Source organism: Etheostoma cragini, chromosome 8, assembly GCF_013103735.1.
Source record: "Etheostoma cragini isolate CJK2018 chromosome 8, CSU_Ecrag_1.0, whole genome shotgun sequence".
Taxonomy (NCBI): domain Eukaryota; kingdom Metazoa; phylum Chordata; class Actinopteri; order Perciformes; family Percidae; genus Etheostoma; species Etheostoma cragini.
Genome location: NC_048414.1, coordinates 23,292,647 through 23,314,535, shown reverse-complemented (window position 1 = coordinate 23,314,535; position 21,889 = coordinate 23,292,647). Strand labels below are relative to the sequence as shown.

The 21,889-nt window shown below is 39.7% G+C and overlaps 1 protein-coding gene across 2 annotated transcripts in view; it reads right to left on the bottom strand.

Moving 5' to 3' along the window:
* Window positions 1-21,889, bottom strand: part of LOC117948589 (homeodomain-interacting protein kinase 3-like) — a 55,419-nt gene that overhangs the window by 17,707 nt on the left and 15,823 nt on the right. The window contains exons 5-14 of one of the 2 annotated variants that reach the window (XM_034878304.1): window positions 13,721-13,844; window positions 7,525-7,644; window positions 6,885-6,971; window positions 6,441-6,625; window positions 6,155-6,320; window positions 5,563-5,686; window positions 3,884-3,978; window positions 3,564-3,718; window positions 3,037-3,177; window positions 2,590-2,958 (exon numbers count right to left, since the gene is read on the bottom strand). In XM_034878304.1, coding sequence (XP_034734195.1) covers window positions 2,590-2,958; window positions 3,037-3,177; window positions 3,564-3,718; window positions 3,884-3,978; window positions 5,563-5,686; window positions 6,155-6,320; window positions 6,441-6,625; window positions 6,885-6,971; window positions 7,525-7,644; window positions 13,721-13,844 — 1,566 coding nt within the window. The remainder of the gene's footprint in view (window positions 1-2,589; window positions 2,959-3,036; window positions 3,178-3,563; window positions 3,719-3,883; window positions 3,979-5,562; window positions 5,687-6,154; window positions 6,321-6,440; window positions 6,626-6,884; window positions 6,972-7,524; window positions 7,645-13,720; window positions 13,845-21,889) is intronic. The other variant, XM_034878305.1, reaches the window with a different exon arrangement.

The following is a 21,889-nucleotide window of genomic DNA, read 5'->3' as shown; positions in this document are numbered from 1 at the left end:
GCATGTGGAAACAGCAGCACTTTTTTAAGGGTAAAAATTTAGGCGAGAAAAACATATATTTTCAAGTGTTACTGAACTTAAAGAAGATAAAGACGTCCTGATAACCAGAAACTGTACCAGATATAACATTCATGTATATGGCAGGCTGTATTATTTGCACACTTAAGCTGCGTCTAATGATAAGTGTAATGCATGTCACAACATAAAGACATTGCATGAGATATTAGGCCACTGTAACTATGACAATGTTCTTAAGTTACAAAATGTTGTTGAAGGTATGCAGATCAAGGGCAAAACAGGTAGACCCAAACAAAAGTGTGAGGTGTTTATTCAGGGAAAGTTTGCCCAAACCAGAAAAAGGGGCCCTAATTCCAGAGCAAAGGCTCCCTTAGAGATGGTACACACAGATCTTGCAGGTCCTGTAGCCCCAGAGTTGATAGATGGTTACAAATATGTAAAGTAATTTCTAAAGAAGAAAAGTGACACAGTTCCTGAAAAGTTCCTGGCAGATGTATCCCCTCATGGGAAAGTGAGATGCATCAGGTCCGACAAAGGAACAGAGTTTACGTGTGGTGATTTCCAAGCACTATTGAGGAAAATCATCAGACATGAAACGTCAGCTCCAAATTCCCCACAGCAGAACGGAACTGCAGAGAAGGGGTTGGCGTACTCTTTTTGAGATGGGCAGGTGCATGATAGCTGAAAGTGCCCAACCGAAGGAGCTATGGCAATATGCAGTACAAACAGCAGCAATGGTACGCAACAGGTGCTTTAACAGGCATACAGGGCTGACTCCTTATAAGATGCTGACAGACAAGAAGCCCAATGTGTCTAAAATGCAAAAGTTTGGGTCTGTATGTTACATGTACAAACAGGACAAGGGAAAAATTGATTCCAGATGTGACATGGGCGTTTTGTAGGTTACGATAAAAACAGCCCGGCGTATTTGGTGTATTATCCAGATACGAACAGAGTACAAAAACACAGGCTAGTGAAGTTTGTAAGCAAGACAGCTGAGGAAAAACAGACACAGACAGGTGAGCCAGATCCAGGCGATGCCTATGACAGTGTGAGAACCCAGACTAGTGAGGTCACACAGTAGAAGTACAGAAAGTGCTTTAGAACCAATTGTACTATTATATATATTATATTAGTAAAAATGCACATTGTGATAGTCCAGATGCAGTAACAAGGTCTAGAGACCACAATCAAACACAACAGAGTGTGACAAGTGGTGAACCCGAAAGTAAAGAAAGAAGGACACCAAGTTACCTAGATGACTTCATAACTGAAGACAGTACTAGTGATGGGGCCCATATCATGGTAGACTACTGCTGCAGAACAGAGTGTGGCATCCCACAGACATTTGGGAGAGCAATGGGGTCAGCTAACTCAAAAGAATGGGTTAAAGCCATGGATGAGGAAATCCAGTCCTTAAATGTGAACAAGACCTTTACCCCGACAGTACTGCCAATAGGCAAGAAAACAGTGGGGGGTAGATGGGTTTATTCCATCAAGACTGATGTAGATGGAATAGACAAATACAAAGCACGGCTTGTGGCCAAGGGCTACAGCCAGAGAATGGGAGTAGACTATGGGGAAACGTTTTCACCCACGGCAGACCTGACCAGTGTAAGGGTGGTGCTACAGAAAGCAGCACAGGAGAATTTACTCCTGCACCAAATGGACGTGAAAACAGCGTACTTGCACGCTCATTTAGACTATGAGATCTATATGAATCCACCAGAGGGTTAACAAGAAGAAAGAAGGCATAGTTTATAAGTAAGAGAAATCACTTTATAGTCTTAAACAATCCGGGTAAAACTGGAATAGAGTTTTACACGATTGCCTAACGGGATGGGTTCACACAGAATCCAGCCGACCACTGTGTTTATGCCAAAGAGTCAAAAGAAGGGAAGGTGATCATAATCATACGGGTCGATGACCTGATCATTGCAGCAAACAATGAAGAGAGACTGAAAAATGTGAAAAAGATGCTTGCAGAAAAGTTTAAAAGTAAGGATTTGGGTTAACTCAAAAATGGTCTAGGTATTGATTTCAGTCAGTCAGATGGGTGTATAAAGATGTCACAGGAAAGGTACACTAACAAGATACTGCAGCGATTTAATATGCAAGACTGCAGAACCAGGGAAACACCCCTAACAAAAGCTAGAGTATACTGAGGATGCTGTAAATACATGCTACATCCTGCTGTGCCCAATAATGGCGTGCAGTGCCCTGCTATGCCATAAACTACTACAAACTACTATTTTTAGTCACTGTTCCTTTATCTTTTATTATGACTGTTATTGCTACTATTCATTACACACCCAACCGGCCCGTCAGACACCGCCTACCAAGAGCTGGGGTCTGTCTGAGGTTTCTTCCTTCACAGTAAATACTTGCTCTGGGTGTAATTACTAATTACTAATAAGCCATATTACTAGAATTGTTGGGTCCTTGTAAATTGTAGTGTGTGTTCTAGACCTACTCTATCTGTAAAGTGTCTTGAGATGAATCTTGTTACGAATTGATACTATGAATAAAATTGAACTGATTTGACTATTCATTGTCCGTGATGTTACTCACTCGCTCAGACGGCACCTCTGAGGGTCTTCATCTTGTTCGTCCTCCCCGTCAGTCAGTTCACTGTGGATGCTTATCACACTGGGGGCAGGGCTTGGCGTGTCACCCATCAGAACTGCCACTTCCCGCTGTTGTTGACTGGACTGGTCCAGCTGGCTGTTACCATTTGGCACCATCTCTTTAAAGCAGCTCACTTCCTTCTCCGCATAATTTTTTTCTTCATCTGTGATTTGAACTTCCAGTTGCCTAGTTTCTACCAGAGGTACCTCCCTCTGAGACTGTTCTCTTTGTGCCACTGCCAGTCCAACAAAATTGGCCATCTTGGGGGTCTGACATGCTGATATATGGATGTTGCTGGGGTGGGACAAGTTCCTTTAACAAAATAATTGATGTATTAGATATTAATAAACTGGCAAAGCAGTTTAACTTTACTACATTGCAGAATCTCACCTGTTGTGACTGTATCTGTTTCTTTTATTGGCTGGCTGTGGCCACACAACATGAGCTATGCCAATGTTGATTGGCTGATGGGCAGAGAGGGCTGGCATCTGATTAGTCAGGAGAGGCTGTTGCATCAGTGTGTAGTGGCTGCTCTGGGGACACACTTTCCTATTAAAAGGTATAAAACAAAAAAAATAAAAAGAGGTTCTAAGAGAAACACAACTTACTAAGATGTGCTACGTTGTTGTCATGCACATTTGTAAATGGAAAAACCCTGTTAGAATCCTGGTTAAGTATATATACATGGACAAGGAATTATGTATTGTTACACAATCTTTTGTTTCATTCTTTGTTTTCTAGCTGTGTTAACCATTGTTTGGTTTACATTACATTGAAGACATCATGTTACAAGAGAAGCCAACAGCAATCTGGTTACTTTAGTGCATGGACAACACTGAATGCAACATAAAAGATTTAGAAGATTTAGTGGAGGTCTTAAAACAGAGAATTCCCTAGACTAACTTTGGGTGGCTTACCCCCAGTCGCTGATTCTCTGTGGGCCGGCTGTGCTGTCGTTGGTAAGGGAGGATGGGGGTGGTAGAGGGGGGTGAGAGGGAGGAGGACCCACTGGAGTCATCTGCTGCCAGGCTGTTGGGACGAGGAGCTGCTGCCCCCGGCTAGACCAGGCTTGCTACAGGGACAGAATAAGTATACCAGGGGTGTTATCCAATCATCTGTGGATCGCCATAGCTGTGACCTGTATTAAGTCCCCCATACACACCCTGATGTTGGGGGTTGGAGGTTGACTTTGATACACAAGCTACACACCTATTTAGTATCTGTGTTTGGGTCTTACCTGAGCAATTACACCAGGTCTCACTGGTATGGGCTGTATAGGAGGAGCCTGAGTTACCATCGGAACAGAATACCCTGCTGGTTGGTTAAGGTTACCTTAAAAAAAGGAGCATAAAACAAACCATTTGTCATTCATGCAGATAAAAAAGGCCGTAGCTAAATGTATTAGCAAAAGTCATTTTTAAAAGTCAAAGTTCAACAATTATTTATTTTCGACAATATACCAGTATTTGAGTGCCTAAAACGTGTACATTTCTGCCGCTAGGAGTCTCTCAATCAAAACAATGCAAAAACACAGCCATTTGATAACATTGTGAAGTTGCGTGGGATTATGGGAGTTGCAGTTTATGTTGTTAAAGGTCTCATGGCATTAAAATTTCACTTTATGAGTTTTCTTTAACAGTAATATGAGTTCCCCCAGCCTGCCTTTGTTCCCACCGTGGCCAGAAATGGCGGTGGGTATAAATCAAGCCCTGGGTATGCTGCTCTGCCTTTGATAAAATGAAAGCTCAGATGGGCCGATCTGGAATCGTGCCCCTTATGAGGTCATAAGGGGCAAGGTTATCTCTACTTTCTGTGCTTTCCCATCCAGAAAATTTGGCCCACCCATGATAGAGACATCGTGGGTTTCAAACGAACCAAGTGGCAATTGGTCTAGCCCCCCACCAGACAGACCGGGGTGTACTAGCTAGCTAAATTAGCATTAGATAAGTCAGCAAACTTAATCGTGCGTTAGCCCAGTGCTGTAAACCGTGGTCAAAACAATCATAGACAAAATAACTTAATGAGCGTGTTGAATAATGTTGTAACTTTATAACGTTACCCACCAAGCATTAGCTAATTTCAATGTAGTACATTATAGTAACCCTAAACTAGATTGATTAGTATTGAAATATATCAATAAATTAGGTCTCTGTCCTATTAAATGTCATGTTATTAGTTAAAAAATTACACTGTAGCAGAAAAAAGCTGGTTTACGGTCACTGAGTAAAATTCTTTCTGTGACATTGTATGATGTAAAATTACTCTTGAACGTATCATCTGGTGTATCCTGTGTTTTAATGGAAGTTAGAATAGCTCGGGGGTCGAAGGATATATGCTGCCATTGACAGACATCCTGTGTCATTGAGATAAAATTACAGATTTCTCTGCACTGAATATTGTTGAAAACAATTGGGATAAAGTACACCAGTCAACAAAATATATAAAATAGGTAGAGTTGTTTTTAGACATTTTAATGCAGAAATATTACATATTGTACCTTTAAACTTGATAGTAAGTATTATGGCCCATGAGTCAACACTGAATGTTTAAAATGTTTGTAAATGTGAGTAGATGTTAATGTAAATGCAATATATATTGCATATAAGAGACACAAATATATTTTAAAATATATTGTTGCATCTACATCACTAATGCAAGTTGTGTTGTGTCTACTACAAGATAATGGAAGTAAATTCATGTGTTTTTTTTCATGTCTTACTACACAATTGCTTTACAACATTGTCACATAGTGAGAAAAAACAACCGTATGTAAATAAAAAATGTTTGTCATTGAAAAAAGGGTCATTGAAAACCCTTCTTAAAACAGTGTACACATTTTAAATATCCAATCTGTGAAACTTAAATTACAAAAAAAAGTGTTATGTAAAAATTGTATGCAGTGTGCAGTCTGCATACCTTGCATGGTGGGAGGACAAAGAAGAAGGGCAGGTGGGAAAGGGTCAGTGCACCCAAACTGACCATTCCCAGTTGTTAGAGCTATTCCAGGATGCAACACTGAGGGAGCTGACTGGTTTAAAGCCTGCATTAGAAAATATATATAGTACAAAGAGGCAGTGATGGATAAGACAGAAGAATTAACAAAACAGAGATGAAGTGGCAGGCAGATAAGAGAATATAGCAAAGAAAGAGAAAATATGAAAAGAATAGTCCGAATATAGATTTAGAGGAAATCAGGTAAATGACAAAAAAGAGAGACAAAATGAATGTACAGACACAGTAAGATGATTAGCAATAATTCTTGAGCACAACCATTAACCATATCACATCAGTGAGAATAACAAAAATCAATATTCTGAAATAATACATTATAGCACCTTCTTCCCTGAAGAGGGCAATGTTAGGTCATCAGCAAAGAAACATTAGCAAAAATTGGACATATTTATATATGTTCCTATTTATTATTCATTTATGTTCTCCTGACAGAAATGGGGTGTGACAATGTGAAAAAGTACTAGTAGCAAACATTCACACTGCTACAGCATCTCACCTGAGTGTGGACCGGTATGTTGCTGTAGCCTAGAGGGAGGCCAGAGGAGGCAGTGGGGGCTACAGAGGGTCTTGAGAAATGAATGGTGTTCTGATTTATAGCGTCAAAGACTGCATTGGTGGGCCAACTGTGGCACATGTCCATGATTCGGAAAGATGACTGCACACTGGAGAGAATAGGAGGAGATGTAGTGGCTAGTTCATACAGGAATGAATGAAGAAACAATAAAACAAACAATAGCGTGCAGCCAACACATTTTGTATCAATGTGAGTTTTATGGCCTTACTGGTTACTGTGTGGGTGGTCCAGTAGATGAGTCATAGTGAGGAAGGGGTGATTGAGGACGCTGGAGGGAACAGTTCTGTCCCCAGCATCAATGAGCAACATGCTCTTGAGCAGAGACACAAACTCCCTCCGGTCTGCCTTCTCTGCTTGCATGTCACTGTTATCGGGACTCAGCACCAAGTTCACCTGATAGATGGAAGCAGTTATACACAGAGAGAAAACACTGCATATGAGAACCACAAAGGGCAACAGTTAAAGTCACATTTAATTTAAAAACCAGGAGCACCTCAACTAAAAGCTGATGTGATTGTTTTACAGCCGTGATCACACTGCTGCATTTTCAAATTTGAATCTGAAATTGTCTGTGATCTTGTCCCTCTTATATTGGATTTGTTCAAAAGGGTTTACATTTGATTTAAAAGTAATTTGGTCAAGTTAGACTCACGTGTGCTATGTCACCCAGACAGCTGAAGATGTACTTTCTGGCCTCTTTGGATTTAAGTCCCGTCTCTTTCTCATGCTCTTCCGTTGTCTGGAGAAAGAACAGAGTTATTAAGACAACAAAAAAATCTCAAGAATGTAGGTGCAGTATTTAAAGATGGTTGTATAGACACATTTTTGCATATCTGTGTATTGAAAGCTACCACTTGATTTGTCATGTTTAAATAATAAGGAGTTGTTTTTGCTGGTAAGTACATTGACAGATAAACATTAGGCCCACATTCATAAAAAAATTATTTATAGTCAGCTCTGCAGGTAGTCTAAGCCGTTTCACATTTCCTAGAGCTTTCCTCAGGACCTGTTGGCTTTGTCTTGTTTTGAAAGGCATGAGCATTTGTTATAACTGGTAATGCACTGCCACTTCATACTTTTTCCCTTGTTGCAAGGACTTTCACTTGAATTTCAAAGGAATCTCCTGCTTTTTAATTTCAATTTCCCATTTAATCTGTGTGTCTGTATGTCCCCACCACTACTAAAGGACTGGACATGATGTGTTGTTGACAGGAGGATGTGTACTTTGTGGTTGCAGGTCTATAATGTGTTTTGCGTGTGATTGTATTTTTGTGTGATTTGTGTGCAGGTACCTTTAGTCTCCAGAAAGCGTAAGGAGAGTTGGACTCTTTGGAGAAGAAACGAGAGGTCTTGGTCCCCTTGTTGAGCAGCTGCACGGCAGGCAGACCCTGAGTCTGAGAGATGTACCGGATCTGACAGAGAAAAAGAGAGAGAGAGAGAGAGAGAGAGAGAGAGAGAGAGAGAGAGAGAGAGAGAGAGAGAGAGAGGAAAAAAAGAGTGAGAGAGAGAAAGGAACAGGCAGAGAAGAAGAGAGAGAGAGAAAAATTAATAGGAAAAGTAAAAGAAAAATTCAAGTAAATGCGAAGATAGCCAATGGTTTACATCACACAAACTTGACAAAATAAGATATTCAACTTTTATCAATTTTTACTTGTTTTACTCAGCTACTGAAAGCTTTACTTCAACTGATGAATTTCAATCATATACAAGTTTGAACCCTATGTCAGCAGTTTATTGCTGTGGAGGTAAACTTAGGAGACTTCTTTTTTTTACTATTTTACTTACTAATCAAATCATACCATGAAGGAGATAAACAAAAATATCAGGAAGAGAAAGGAAAAATCATCGAGCCCAGAACTGAATACCATGAACTGGTTGATATTTAAAAGACAAATGGAAAGGATAGTCCAAATTCGAATTAGACTATATTTGCAAATTGTTACACTTGAAGTAAATAGTATGGCCTAAAGACTTTAACTTTGCATTGCTTTTTGATCATTAGCAGTAAAGCAAAATGATATGATATGAATCTGTCTCGGCCCTTCACTCGGTCTTGACTTGGACTTTAACCTCTTTTGACTCAGTCTTACTTGCGTAGTCCTGGTCTTGGACTCGACAAAGGTAGATTGACCACAGCTCGGCCTGCAGAGAAAACGCCCCACACTAAACTCCAATATCAGCCTACATTAGTGTCATGTTTTACATGCAAAAGTTTTAATGCCTTTGTTCACCATATGTGATGTAAAAAAAAACACACACATCAGTTCTCCACACAGAGAAATAAAGAGTGTGCATCACACATCAGTTCTCCACACAGGCAGAGAAATAAAGAGTGTGCATCCTGTGCAGTGTTCAGCATCTCTCCTGCCGGACTGCTGACTGCGCTGTCGGCCAAACACTCACTAACACTGAACAGCAGTAGAGGATTTTGTACCAGCGTCTGGTTTGAAAGTAGTAAAGCAAGCTTCATTGACAGTCCCAGCACTCGAGCTGAAAGCATCAGAGCAGCTAACACACATGTCGTGCTGCCCTGCCTTCTCAGTTGAGTGTTGCACAAAACAAGAAAGTTAATCACATCTACTCCTTTATAATGTGTATTTCAGGATACGGATGAAAAGAGTCAGTTTTTTCATCAAACTTTTATTAGCCAGTTTGAACTTTGAGGGGGCGGGGGGGTGAAAGGAGTGTGATTTACATCTGTAGAGAAAATCTGTCTTCTGCATCCTCAGCCTGCTTCTCCAAACATCACAGCTAGCATGCATATCTTCGATGAGGTCACCTGGAAAGCCCAAACAGCAAGTATCTTAAGTCGTTTTTTCTCTGCTGTTTTTTCACATAGAACTGCGATTATGCAGAAGTGACCACCACTAACCTAAGCCAAATTTAACTATCAAAGCTAATGTTAGGCTCTATGCGAAAAAAAGAGAAGAGGGAAACTTACTTGTAGTGTTTGAGTTACAACTGAACTTGTGAAAGCAGTTTTGGTTAAGCATGTAGCGGCAGACTAGAGCACTTGTAGCATGTATGCGGACCCTGTTAGGTTCTCGAAGAATTGCACTCGAAAAAACGAGTACCATCACGGATTTAGAATTTTGGCATTAACTTGGTACCGAAGTATTGGATCTCATGACATCTGTACCCATACCTGTTTTCTTTCTCACCTGACACAGACATTATATTCTATTGCAAAAAAAAGAGTTTGTTGTATTTAACTTGAACCATTCAAATTCATTCCATGTTTAACTGTTTATTCAAACATGGCTCTGACTAAGTAAGATTGCCCTACTGACCATAAAAAAATTAGTTGTTAATCTGATCCTTTGTTTTGTCATTTTGTTTGTTTTCAGATCAAGAACAAATTAAATCCTTAAAAAATGTGTGGTTTCCAGCACTTTTTGATTTGCAAGTTTTACATTTCTTCTTTACATTAGGGATGTGCAATTAATCAAAATAGGATTGGGCTTATGATTTTGGCTCCCAACAATCACAAAAACAGAATGATCAGGAAAAACAATTATTTAGCTTATTACGTTTTGCAAGTAAACTCTTATTTTCTCTTGTGTTCTGAAAGAAAAAATAAAGTTTAAATAGGATAAGTATTAAGGAAAATTTCACAGTTGTATGTGTGTTTCTATGGTTGATTTATTTAACTTTTTCCACTGTTTTTTAAGCTCAATAGCTGCGACATCTTTTCAGAAGTCAACAAGTAATGTGTTAAATTATTGCAAATTCAATGCTGACTGAAATAATTGTTATTATATTTTTTTCCATAATTGACCAGCCCTACTTTACATGGTTTACCAGATATGTGCTGACTTTTCCCAAAAACTCATTCAGCTCTCTGGCCTGCCCAGTTATGATTATCCCTCTCAGAATTCCATGATACTCCAGAAATACCATGGCCAATAGAAATCCCAGAGTGATAGATATTACAGCCTGTATGTGTGTGCATGAATGCACGTGCATGTTTCCACGGCCCAAAACAAACAAACTGACCAGAACCTGCTGATGGTGCAATTAACACGCACCACAGTGTGCGTGTGTCTACCGTCAGGCTCATGCTTACAAATACATTTTGCTGTGTAGAGTGGAACTGCAGTGAGCCTTGGCATAGCACAGCATACTTTCGGGACCTCAATATGCACGTGTGAGTCCGGTAAAGGGTGACAATTTTTCGGGACTCCCGCGGGTCAATATATTCCCACGGGATTCCCGTGGTACGGTAGTCAATTTCACTGTTGGTCACGTGATAGGAACAGAAGAGAGCACAGAAATCAAACCGCTCAGTTTAACTGCTAACTTGTACCAGTCAGAGAGGCGAGTTTACTTTGTGTCTTGGTCCTCCGGTGTGTCCAGCAACGGTCTGCGGTGAGCTTTTAATTAGCCTACATTAGTAACAGTTTGTTTTGTTGCGGTAGGAACTTAATCGTTGGAAAAGACTTTGTAAAAAATCCAAGACTTTGTACACCAAATTCAACGCTTTTAAGGTCTTAATTTGAGGTTATAAAATGTAAAAAAATGTATCAGTGTTAATACCCCGTGGGCACCCTGGACTGTGTATGGTTTGTGTGGGCTGTGTGTGTTCTTGCTGCTACAGAGATTAACACAGCACTGTAGAGATGGAAAGGGCTGACGTGTTAATGGCCCATCAGCCAAACTAAAGGATACAGACGCTTCTGGGTGCCTGGCATTTATGGTAACCTTAAAGTCTGGTGTTGGGTGTTTTTTGGTGTTAAGACGACGTTGGAGGTAAAAAACACCATTGAGCCTAAAGACTGCCGGTGCTTGTGTTTAACAGGGTCTCACAAACAAGCCATCAACTCTTTTAAAAATGACAATGAACATGAATTTTTTGTCCTGGCGTGTACCATAAAGCCGACTGCAATTGATAACAGATTTGTTCTGTGTGCATCACTAGGTAGGGCACTAAGGCAAAGCGCAGAACAGGTATACATCATCAAAAAGTGTGCAGGGAAGCTATTTATACATAGCTGCTGTCCGACCGTTTTGTGTAAGATAAACCTATAGATTTTATGATTATTACTATGGTATTGTTTTTTTAAAAGATATATTTCACTCACTTTATTTACAACATATGGTTTAACTGTGTGATGTATTTGAGTTTAAGGCTATGTTTACTCAAAAACTGAAGATAAAATGCATTGCTGTTGCATTATCACTTCTTATTCCACGTTTAGACAAGAGTTTAGGGGGGAATCATAGACAGTTAAAGAAATGGACCAACAGATCCCTTTACTCTGGACGGAGACCAGTGAAGGATATTAGAAGCACTTTTTCAAGTGAGTGCTGAGCATTACTGCGCAGTCTCCAACTGAGCTTGATGACGTAAGTCTTCTGGTAGCTGTGCCAAGAGAAATCTTAATCACTCTAAATCTTGTAGAGACGGAGAGCGTTAGGAGATAACATAGGTGCAGGCTAATTATTGCTAACTAAAAGGCTAGTTAACATTAGTAATTAGACTTAAATTGCTCATGTAAGTCAAAACTGTCTGCAAACTTATCCTGTACTATACGGTAATTCCTCAACTATCCGACAGCAAGTCGCTTGGTTATTACACAATCATAAAGCCTATTTTTACAAAAACATCTGCTACGGAGCCATAACGTGAGATACAATGATGCAATGGAGCCTTTAATATATTGTCTAGTTTCTTTTTAGAAACGGAAAATGGACAAATATACTCTTTAAACGCTTCAGATGTAAAGTTATCTGCTGTCCAAGTGACGTCAAAATAAATGGTAGTCAATGGAACGCTAACGGTGGCTTAGTAGCATTAAAATGGTGCCATAGGAGCTACACTTAGAGAGGAGAGGCTTACCCCCTTGGAGAAAATCTGCATGTATACGGTGACGCAAAAGTGTGTGAAATTCAATGTAGTATGCACTATGGCGGCAGTGTGAAGCACTGCAACACAACACCACCACGTCCACACGCCTGCGAACAACCTTCCTTCTCTCCCAAGTAGTGCAAAACCAAGACATGGCGAATCCAACAAAAGCTGAAAATTTTGTCTGGACAGACAAGGAGGTGGAGTTGCATGTTTGTCTGATGATGGCCGACATAGTCAACCGTGATAGTGAGAGGCAGCGGGCTGCCTCTCGCGCTCTGCCTCTTGCTGTCTTGGTCTTGTCATTTAATAACTGTAGTGGATTAACAGAATAACGATGATCACTTGAGTAGACTACTATGCCAACGACCGATACAGAAGCACAGCTGTGAACCAGCCCACGGCATAATCCGTCTGCCCAAATAATCACCAAATCCTGCACACCAGAAGTGCAAGCCACGGCGTTATATGGCGGGTTAAGTCGAGGCAACAGTAAATATTTTAAAAGAGTACTGTAAAAGAAGTAAAGAGCATGTGACTTTTGCTCTGTGCACTGCTTCTCATCAACGGAGGCCAGCTGTTGACTGATTGAATGACATTTTTAGTCATGGAGGAACGGCTGAACGGTGGTTTGTTAAACGTAACCAGAAAGTTCATGTTTTTTTGGGTGACGAGATAATATATATATCGCAGTTAGTCTAAAATGAAACTAAATTTCTACACCGGCCCAAGCCTATTCTGATGGTCTGAAACAGCAACATTTGTTCACCAACATTGATGCTACAGTACACCATCACAGCTCATCTCTGCATACTGTAGTCTGTATACATTTGACTGTTGGCAAATTTTTTGTTCTCTGATTGGTTGTAGGTCTATCCAATTGTGTCCAAAGGGAATGGGCCGTTAAAAAAACCTTAAACCAAAAATGAACTGATAAGTTTTAATTCTCATTTGCATTTGGTCAGGCAATCTCAGCCTAGGGCACCATGCAATCTCCTTTCAAACATTTGGTTTGAAAAGAACATAATTAACATAATAAATACCAAGACTTTGCAATATCAGGAAGGTTAAGTTTTTCTTTTTCCAATTTTCTAAACTCATACACTGTAAACATGATGGGCTTACAAGTCTTCACAGAGTTGCCTATAGTCAAACACAGGGTAATCCTGTACTGGTCTGTGAATGTGGCTGAAGCCTTTTCCCATGCTCCCTCTCCCTCGCTGGGGGACTCCATTCAAAGTCCCAGTGGTGTAGTTGAGACCATATAACCCTGTGGGAAGACCGTCACATATTGCCAAAAACCATTTTCTGATTTACTTAGCTCAGATACGTATTAGGTGGATCTCATGATGGAGTTGTTAGACTTTACTCGTTCAGTAAAAGAGAGATTAAGCAGCAACAACAAACACAGGTATACCTAGATAACGAAAGATTTACGTTTACATTTTGACTACTGGGACAGCAGACTGAAGAATTCTATAATAACATGTAATTCTGTTTATTTTGTCCACTCGACACCCTCATCCTCGGTGGGAGAGAGGGATGTTATTTTCTCCTTATACCCTTTGAGTATATGTGTGTGTGTGTGTGCGTGCGTGTGATACAGTAGCTGGTAGTTGTGAGTGTGTGTAAAATGTTACCTGGTCGTACTCCAGCGCTCCAGGGTAGAGGGGCCAGCCCAAAAAGAGCTCCGCTATCACACATCCCAGTGACCACATGTCTATTGCCTCAGAAAATGGTAGGCCCAAAATGATCTCTGGAGCCCTAGAGAGAAAGGAGAGGCAGATAGTTACTCTGTCAGAGCCCGGAGGACAACATGTCCATGGATTTATAAGAATGGCATTGAGAACCAGTATTAAACTGGTATCGGTTCCAGACCGGTCAGTACCGTAGTATCGACAAGCTCCTGAACAAACAATCCTGCTCAGTTTTTGTAACTCTGCCGGGCGCACATTGGATCTAAGCATGTAAATAATAATTTTAAAACTAAAAGGTGTTAGGCTATACAACTAGTAGCAAACTTCTTTGAGGAATAACTCAGTGCATCTGTGTGTATAATGTAAGCCAGTGAGAGAGAAAAAGAGAAAGAGCGTCTGACGGTAAGTATAACAGCTGGAACACTCTAGGCACGTAAGTGTTGCGTATAGTAGCTATATATAGCAGCCGGTCTTGTATTATTGGTCACTTGCTCCAGCCAGGCTAATGCAGTGTTAACATTGTCAGTGCAGTCAGTCTCAGAATCTTGAGTGAAACAACACAGCAGAGAATCAGACACTCCCAGAGATTCCAGAAAACACAATCAGAGCAGACTGGGCTTTTTTGAAAAGAGTCATTGAAGAGACAGGTGCTCCAACAGAACATCCCATACAAAGAGTGAATACATGTGCAGCAATGATGGGCAGTATGAGAAAAATAAAGTGTTTTTTGAACATTACAGCATGTAAACATGTCCTAGTAAAATTATAAAATACTAGTATGAAGCTGACAATGCTATATAATAGGTCCAGTTTAACTTGGGCTGGCCTTAAGGTGGACCAGCTATTCTTATTTTAGTGATAAGCTGTTTAGCTGAATTTAGTGTGAGCTGTTCTGACAACCACTACCTTATTTTTTATCGCTTATAGTTGTTAGGCCAGACTTTTGTAGTAATCACTCCTCCCTCATTATAGCTGCAAAAAAGTAAGGATAAAATAACTGTAGAATTGTTTCATGTCTTTATTTTTTTCACCAAATTATAGATAGTTGTAGCACGATAAGGGTATTCATTCGTTTTGAAAAGCCGTGACGGTATTAATCTTGGCATCAATAAAACCCTAGCAAGGCCAGCGCCTCTGCTGCATTTGTTGGATGTGTTAAGCTCAAAAAGAGAGGTTGAAAAGAAAATGATTTGTCAAAACCTGTCAAAACCCTTTTTTAAAGGTGGGCTGCCACACAAAACCATTTTTTCTTGCATTTATTGAAATATGTGTTTGTGTTATGTAGTGAATGTGAAAATGAACCTCCAATGTCAGCTCTAGCCACTGAAAAAAATGAGCGGAGGAATCAGGCCAATTACAAAAGCTGGTCAGTCTGACATCATGTTGCCTGAGCTCTTTACTATTCATAAGCTCACACAGTTACGCTGGGTAAAGGATACTGATAGACAGGCTCTCATTCTAGCTGTACAGATCAATCAGAGTCAATCAGCTTAGCTCATCGAATATTAATGAGGACTGGCAAAATCGAGCTGAGTCTTCCTGCAGGCTTTCTATACCACACTTAAAATGGCTTGAAACCAGGTGACCAAGGGATATTTCTACAAGAAATTTTAGAAAGTCCATGGTAGAACTTCAGATATTACCACAAAGTAATGAAATACGTGTGGCAAGGCACCTTTAAGGAAGCAACCTCTTTAAATTGGCATGTGGCACCTATTCACATTAATGATGTATTAATTAATTTTAATTCAAGTTATACAACAAGCAGACAAGGTACAAGGCAATTGGATTGGTCAACTAGACATTCATAATTCAAATCAAAATGACAGCACACCCAGACCCATTTGAGCCAAAACTAAAAATATAACTGACTGGTCCTAAACACCGCAAGGACCTCGGGCACAACAATTAGCAATGCATTTGGCCTTTTAACTCCCAAACCGTACATCGGACATTTAAAAACCAGATATCCACGCGTTCCCTGGATCCAATTGAATCTTGTGATGTAGGCCACGCCCATTTCCGCCTAGACTTTTATGCGGAAAAACCTTGCCAATCAAACTCCTCTTAGACAGTGCGATTGATATGCATGAAACTTGGTTGAGTATAGTATCCCCAAACAGACCTGACAAAAACTTATTAAAATAATTTTTATAGAATAAAAATGGTGCATATTACGCACAAACTTATTATGTAAACAACTATGAAAACACAAAATTTGCCATATCTCGGCCAAAATAAATGATGTAAAATCCAACTTTAGATTAATCTTTAGTATGACCCTCTGGGGCTCCAAAACAAATGTGACAAAAATTGGCATCCAGGGGGGGCACTACAAGTACAAAATGTTTATATCTCATGAAAGGCTCATCTGATTTTTACAAAATTTGATAGGTACCATCTAGGGCCACTCATGAGGCGCCCCTTACAGTGGAGTACTGACCTATGGGACCCAAATTTGGATTAACCACTTACACTAAAGTGAATTATCTTACATTAACAGGGTAGATGTAAAATGGGTATATGACCTGACATACCAAAAATAACACTAGGTGGCGCTACAATGACGTCAAAAGTGTTTTGCCTATAACTCCCACATAACGCATCGCACATCGCAAACTTTACATCCAAGTGTTCACTGAATCAAGCTGAGTCACTTGATTTAGGCCAAGGCCATTTCTGCCTCAATTTCTTTCCGCAATATTGTCCTAGGCCGTGCGACAGATCTGCACGAAACCTGGTATGTAGCATCTCCAGATGGCAGCGACAAAAAGTTATTTTTTTCAAAGAATTTTGCCACGTCAAAAGATACGCATTTGATAACCAAACTAATTTTAACTAGTAAGCTACCAAACACATATCATATTATATCTCAGCCAAATTAAATGTTATCAGCAAAAGACTTGGGAGCAGTGTGCTACATCCCACCACAGTCCTCTGCACCAAATCTGGCAAAGATTAGCCATTAGGGGCGCTATAATAAATGTTTGTTTTGTCTCAAAACTTACTGCATTTAAATGGGAAATTTGCAACTGCAATATCTTTGCCACAGTATATGCTATCAACACAAAATGATTGTTTGGCATTCCGCTTGGAGGCTCTCTATCAAATTTAGTAAAGATAGGCCATTAAGGGGTGCTATAATCAACGTAGACCATTTTGGACCCTTTTATCCTTTCTGAGGTCGAGTGCATCGTATATATGACGCCAAACGGCACTTCTGATGCATAACTTTGTAACTTAATAATATAACTAGTAGAAATATACTGTGTTTTGGAGCTAAAAACCAACAGTTTCCCTGTTCTGCTGATGTCTTTGTTGTCTTCCTATCCCAGACAGTAAGTTTTGTATCCAACCTAGAAGCCCAAAGTTTAACAATTGTGTGTGTGTATATATATATATATATATATATATATATATATATATATATATATATATTTATAATGTGTCTGTTATATGAGTTATAATGTTAAATATGTTTGTTTTGGGTTCCGCTTTCGCATGCTCCTCGGTTCACCAATGTCGACTTGCGTCAGGATGACTGGCACAATGAGGTTTGGACCCCGGTCATAACTGCTTGCAGTTCTAGTATTTATCTTGTGAGTGACTTGAAACCTTGTGATTTGAATGTTTAAAGTACAAATCACTGTCTTTCCCACATCTATAGATGGTGCATTCTATTGGCGGAGAAGGCAGATTGAGCCTCATGTATTTACTTTCAAAGTAGCATGTATAAATAGGTCATGATTACGATACCACCTTTGCTTCATTTTGAAAGCTCTCATCATTATAGGGTAGGTTTTACATTTTATATGACCCTATTCCACCTGTTAAATTAAAGGCAACCACATTCAGTTAAGATTAAGAATACCACAGAGAATGGCGCATAACTGGCTCTAGCAAGAACTGACAGTCTCATCAACAATTATTCTGGGATCACATAGCAAAGGTTACACCAGTGACGTACATAAAGTTTTACTGCAACAAAGAACTAAATCTCTTCCAACGAACGGAATTTGGTACTTACACAATTCAAATGGGACTAGTAATCTTCCAGCAGTAGTGTATGAAAACAATGGGCTATTAGGCCTGGACACAGCAGCTGAGCAACAGTGAGGCAAATAGTAACCACTGCTGTGACAACCACAGGGGAAACAACAGTTGCCAAGGAATAACCGGATGCAAGATCATAATGTAACAGTATTGCAGGGTGATGAATGGGGCCATTGCTCAACATTCTATCTGTGAATGACTGACCATGTGTGTGCATGTCTATGGCCCCGTTTTCACCTGGGTTTAAAATCAGTCCTGAGTGATCCGATCACAAGTGGACAGCTCTGGTGGAAATGCACCCAGAACTCATTGAGAACAGATTAAGATTCATCACTCAGACCCCACTGGAAGTTGGTTTAGGCCACATGTGACCGCATTCTTTTAGCACTGTGTAAGCGTGTGTAACCAAGGCCAAATTAAGGATTGCCTACTCAACTTTGAGCGGAATTACGTACTGAAACCACTAAGAATGAATTGTGTGTTTTGGATGTTATTCTCATACTGACGATGACGCACTGCACTTCTACTACTATTATTACTAGTCATACATTGCTATTATTTTTAAAGTTACTATATTTGCCACTGCTCATCACGTGAGTCCATTTTACCCACTGCTATAATTATTACGAGTCATATTTCTGCATTTCTGTCGGTCGGTCAAGACGGAAGGCCACACACCAAGACCCAGGGTCTGCCTGAGGTTTCTGTTTCTGTTAAAGGAGGTTTTCCCTTGCCGCTGCCACACCAAATGCTTGCCCTTAGGGGGAATTGTTGGGTCTCTGTAAATTATAGTGTGGTCAAGACCTACTCTATCTGTAAAGTGTTTTACCCAGACTTTTCTCTGTTCTTTGCTGAGATGTACAACATAGTGCAGCAGTGTTTCAGTTAAAGTTACGCTCACTGTATAAATTAGCGGACGTTTAGAAAGTGGCTAAATCCTGAACAACAGACAGAACAACAGGGTACATTTCAGCCAACATGCACATTTTATTTTTTAGTTTAACATTGTTGTAACAAAGTAGCTAATATTGGTAGTTGTGGCAACATGTTAGTGGGCTGAAGTCCCAGTAAAGACCTAACTAACCTGATGAGGGATTATGTTATTTTACAATATTATACAGTATTGAAGAAGAAAAAAAAGAATATTCAAATCACAAAATTAAAAAAAAGGGTTTTGCTATAATGCAATAATCAGCCATACAACCCACAGTTAATCTGCCGGAAAAAAAGAATCCATGATGATCACAAATTAAACACATCCCATTGGATTATTAATGGCGTGGGACAGCAGATCAAGTTACACATGAGTGAACAAACATGTGGAGCAAAAATGAGCAAAACACAATGGAAGCCAATATCCCCTGAAACAAACCAATAAACAGAACACTAAACATAAGTGGTATGTGATTACTTTCTATTAATTTTTTTAAATACTTGCACAAAGTCCTTTCTTGTTAAAGGATGGCAACACAATTAAAAGTCTCTATTGACACACCTGCTCTTAAAAACTGTTATTTGATTTTAATTCGGGATTTTGATGACTGAAACCATCAGCCCATATAATCCTTCTATGCAAAAGACAAGACAAATGGTTAGAGGACTTGGCTACAAGGCACGAGTAAAGGAGGCAAAAAAGCAACAAAAACTGAACTGATCATTAGATTAATGAGTAAAGAAGGTGCCACAAGATCGTAGTTAATTACACTGAAAAAACACCAGTTTATCTACGTCAATTTATGACAAATGTAAGTTTAGGGGAAAAAAACAAATCTCAAATTCCCCTAACACAAAAATATTTGTTTACAAAATTAAATGATTTTTAAAAGGAAAGAACAGAGAGAGAAGGGGGTTGGAAAACAGTGTTTCCTCATGTGAAACTGTTGCTCCGGACAACATCAGTTTCACTTTTTTTATACCCCCTAGTTTGATAATAACAGAAGACGGGAATTATTTAAAAAAAACGTTTTAGTTATCTATGATTTTTTTAATTGCTATAGTTAGCTCCAAGTGGCATTTAAGTGACAGCCTTTGTTGTGTTTGATTGATAGCTTGTACGTAAACTAGAAATTATTTAAAGGTCCCTTGAAATGGTCCTCTTTGGATGCTTTTATATAGACCTAAGTGGTCCCCTAATACCATATCCGAAGTCTCTTTCCCCAAATTCAGCCTTGGTTCAGAATTACGGCCACTTGAGCCAGTCCCACAATGAGCTTTAAAAAAAAAAAGTTAACCTTTAAAAAACGTTTTAGCAATCTATAATTGCTTAATTTCTAACGTTAGCTCAAAACACTTTGTGGTGTTGTCTTTGTTGTGTTTGATTGCTAGCTTGTAGCTAAGCTAGCAGTCATTTCAAAAACGCTTTAGCTATCTATTGTTGTTTGATTACTAACGTTAGCTCAAAACGCCATTCAACTTTGTGGTGTCTGATTGCTAACTTGTAGCCAGCAGTGAACAAACTTGGTTAAGTTGGCCAATTTTTTAACTGTACTGACATTACAGAAGTTGTTAGCATCGTGTAGGTTACTTGTCGCAAAGTGACGCATGCACAACACAAATCTGCACTTGTCGCAAAGTGACGCATACATGACTCAAATCTGCACTCTACATACATCGGGGAGTAACACAGACAACATTTATCCACAAACACTACTGCAGGTGTTTTTCACTTTTTTATTTCCTCAAACCAGTTCAGACTCCCCAGTTGTGTCAAACCCACACTTGTCTCTTCTTCTAGCCTTTTTTAAATTGTGGAGTGAAACTGACAGTGTGATCAAAACTCATCTCAATGTATAGATACTTCTTAGAGAGAAGGCCCAGGGCTATGTGTATAACATGTACTTCTGCAATGTGACTAGGTGCTAGTGTAAAACAACACCTCTGTGACAAAGAAATCACAGCTAGATGAAGGAAGCCAGCACAACCTGCTCAACTCTATAAGCATGCTAAGATGATAGCATTCTTTCCTTCCACCTGATCTGCTTAGCTGAATTATTCACATAGCCCAGTGCTCCATTTTCATTGTGGAAGCTGGTTTTACGTCACCAGCCCCCGTAGGATAGAACAGTCACCTCACCAGACCCTGCTGTGTCATGCTACCATGGCAACAACATATGAGAGCATGACAAGCATTGAAGGGCTTCTGTGAGAGACTTAGGCTGAATCCCAATCCTTCCCCTTACCCCTTCCCCTTACCCCTTCGCCTAGCTTTTGCGCGTTCACGCGGGACCTAGTTCTGTCCCAATACCTATTACGGCCTAGGGGAAGGGGATTGACCAAGGGCTGTATGGCCCTTGGAACCTAGTGTGGACGCGACCTCACTTGAAAACAAACAGGCATCAATGGCTGCCCATTGACCAGAGAGACACATAAATGTAATTACTTTCAGCTTTAAATAATTGATTAAAAGGTTATGACAGTCTTGTTTTGTGGTCTATGCAGTCCTGTGCATGTATACTTGCAACCATGTTCCTAACTGAAACTTTTTAAAAATCGCTAGCTTGCAATGCTAACGCTAATCGCTAACGCTAATCGCTAACGTTGATTTGCACAACAGTCCCACATATTTCTGCCTTGAATGGACTCTATACATCGCATAGATTGTATAGCTATATATATATATATATATATATTGAAGGTCTATGATACATCGCTACGTGCTTAACATATACCGCCCTGTACCACACAGGAGGACACAGGAGGACACAGCAGCTGATCCACTTTGAGGCTGAAAACGAGCAGATTCATATGTTCATGTTGTACCCATTCATTATTGCATTGGTAGCCTACTGTATTATTGTAATAATTTGTAATTAATTCCTGTTCATTGTTCATGCACTTGTATATTGTTGTTGGTTTTGATATGGGACACTGATGAAATGTGAGCCAAAAGGCTTCAGACTGGTCTGGAATATCAGAACAGCTGTAGTTAATTTGTTTGTTTGTGGTCTTGTGTGTATTTTTTTAGTTTTACACATTTGAAGTCTTTTTATGTGTGCGACATGTTAGTTATGGTTCTTATAGTTGATAATGGTTCTGTAACATCATTTTATGTAACGTTTT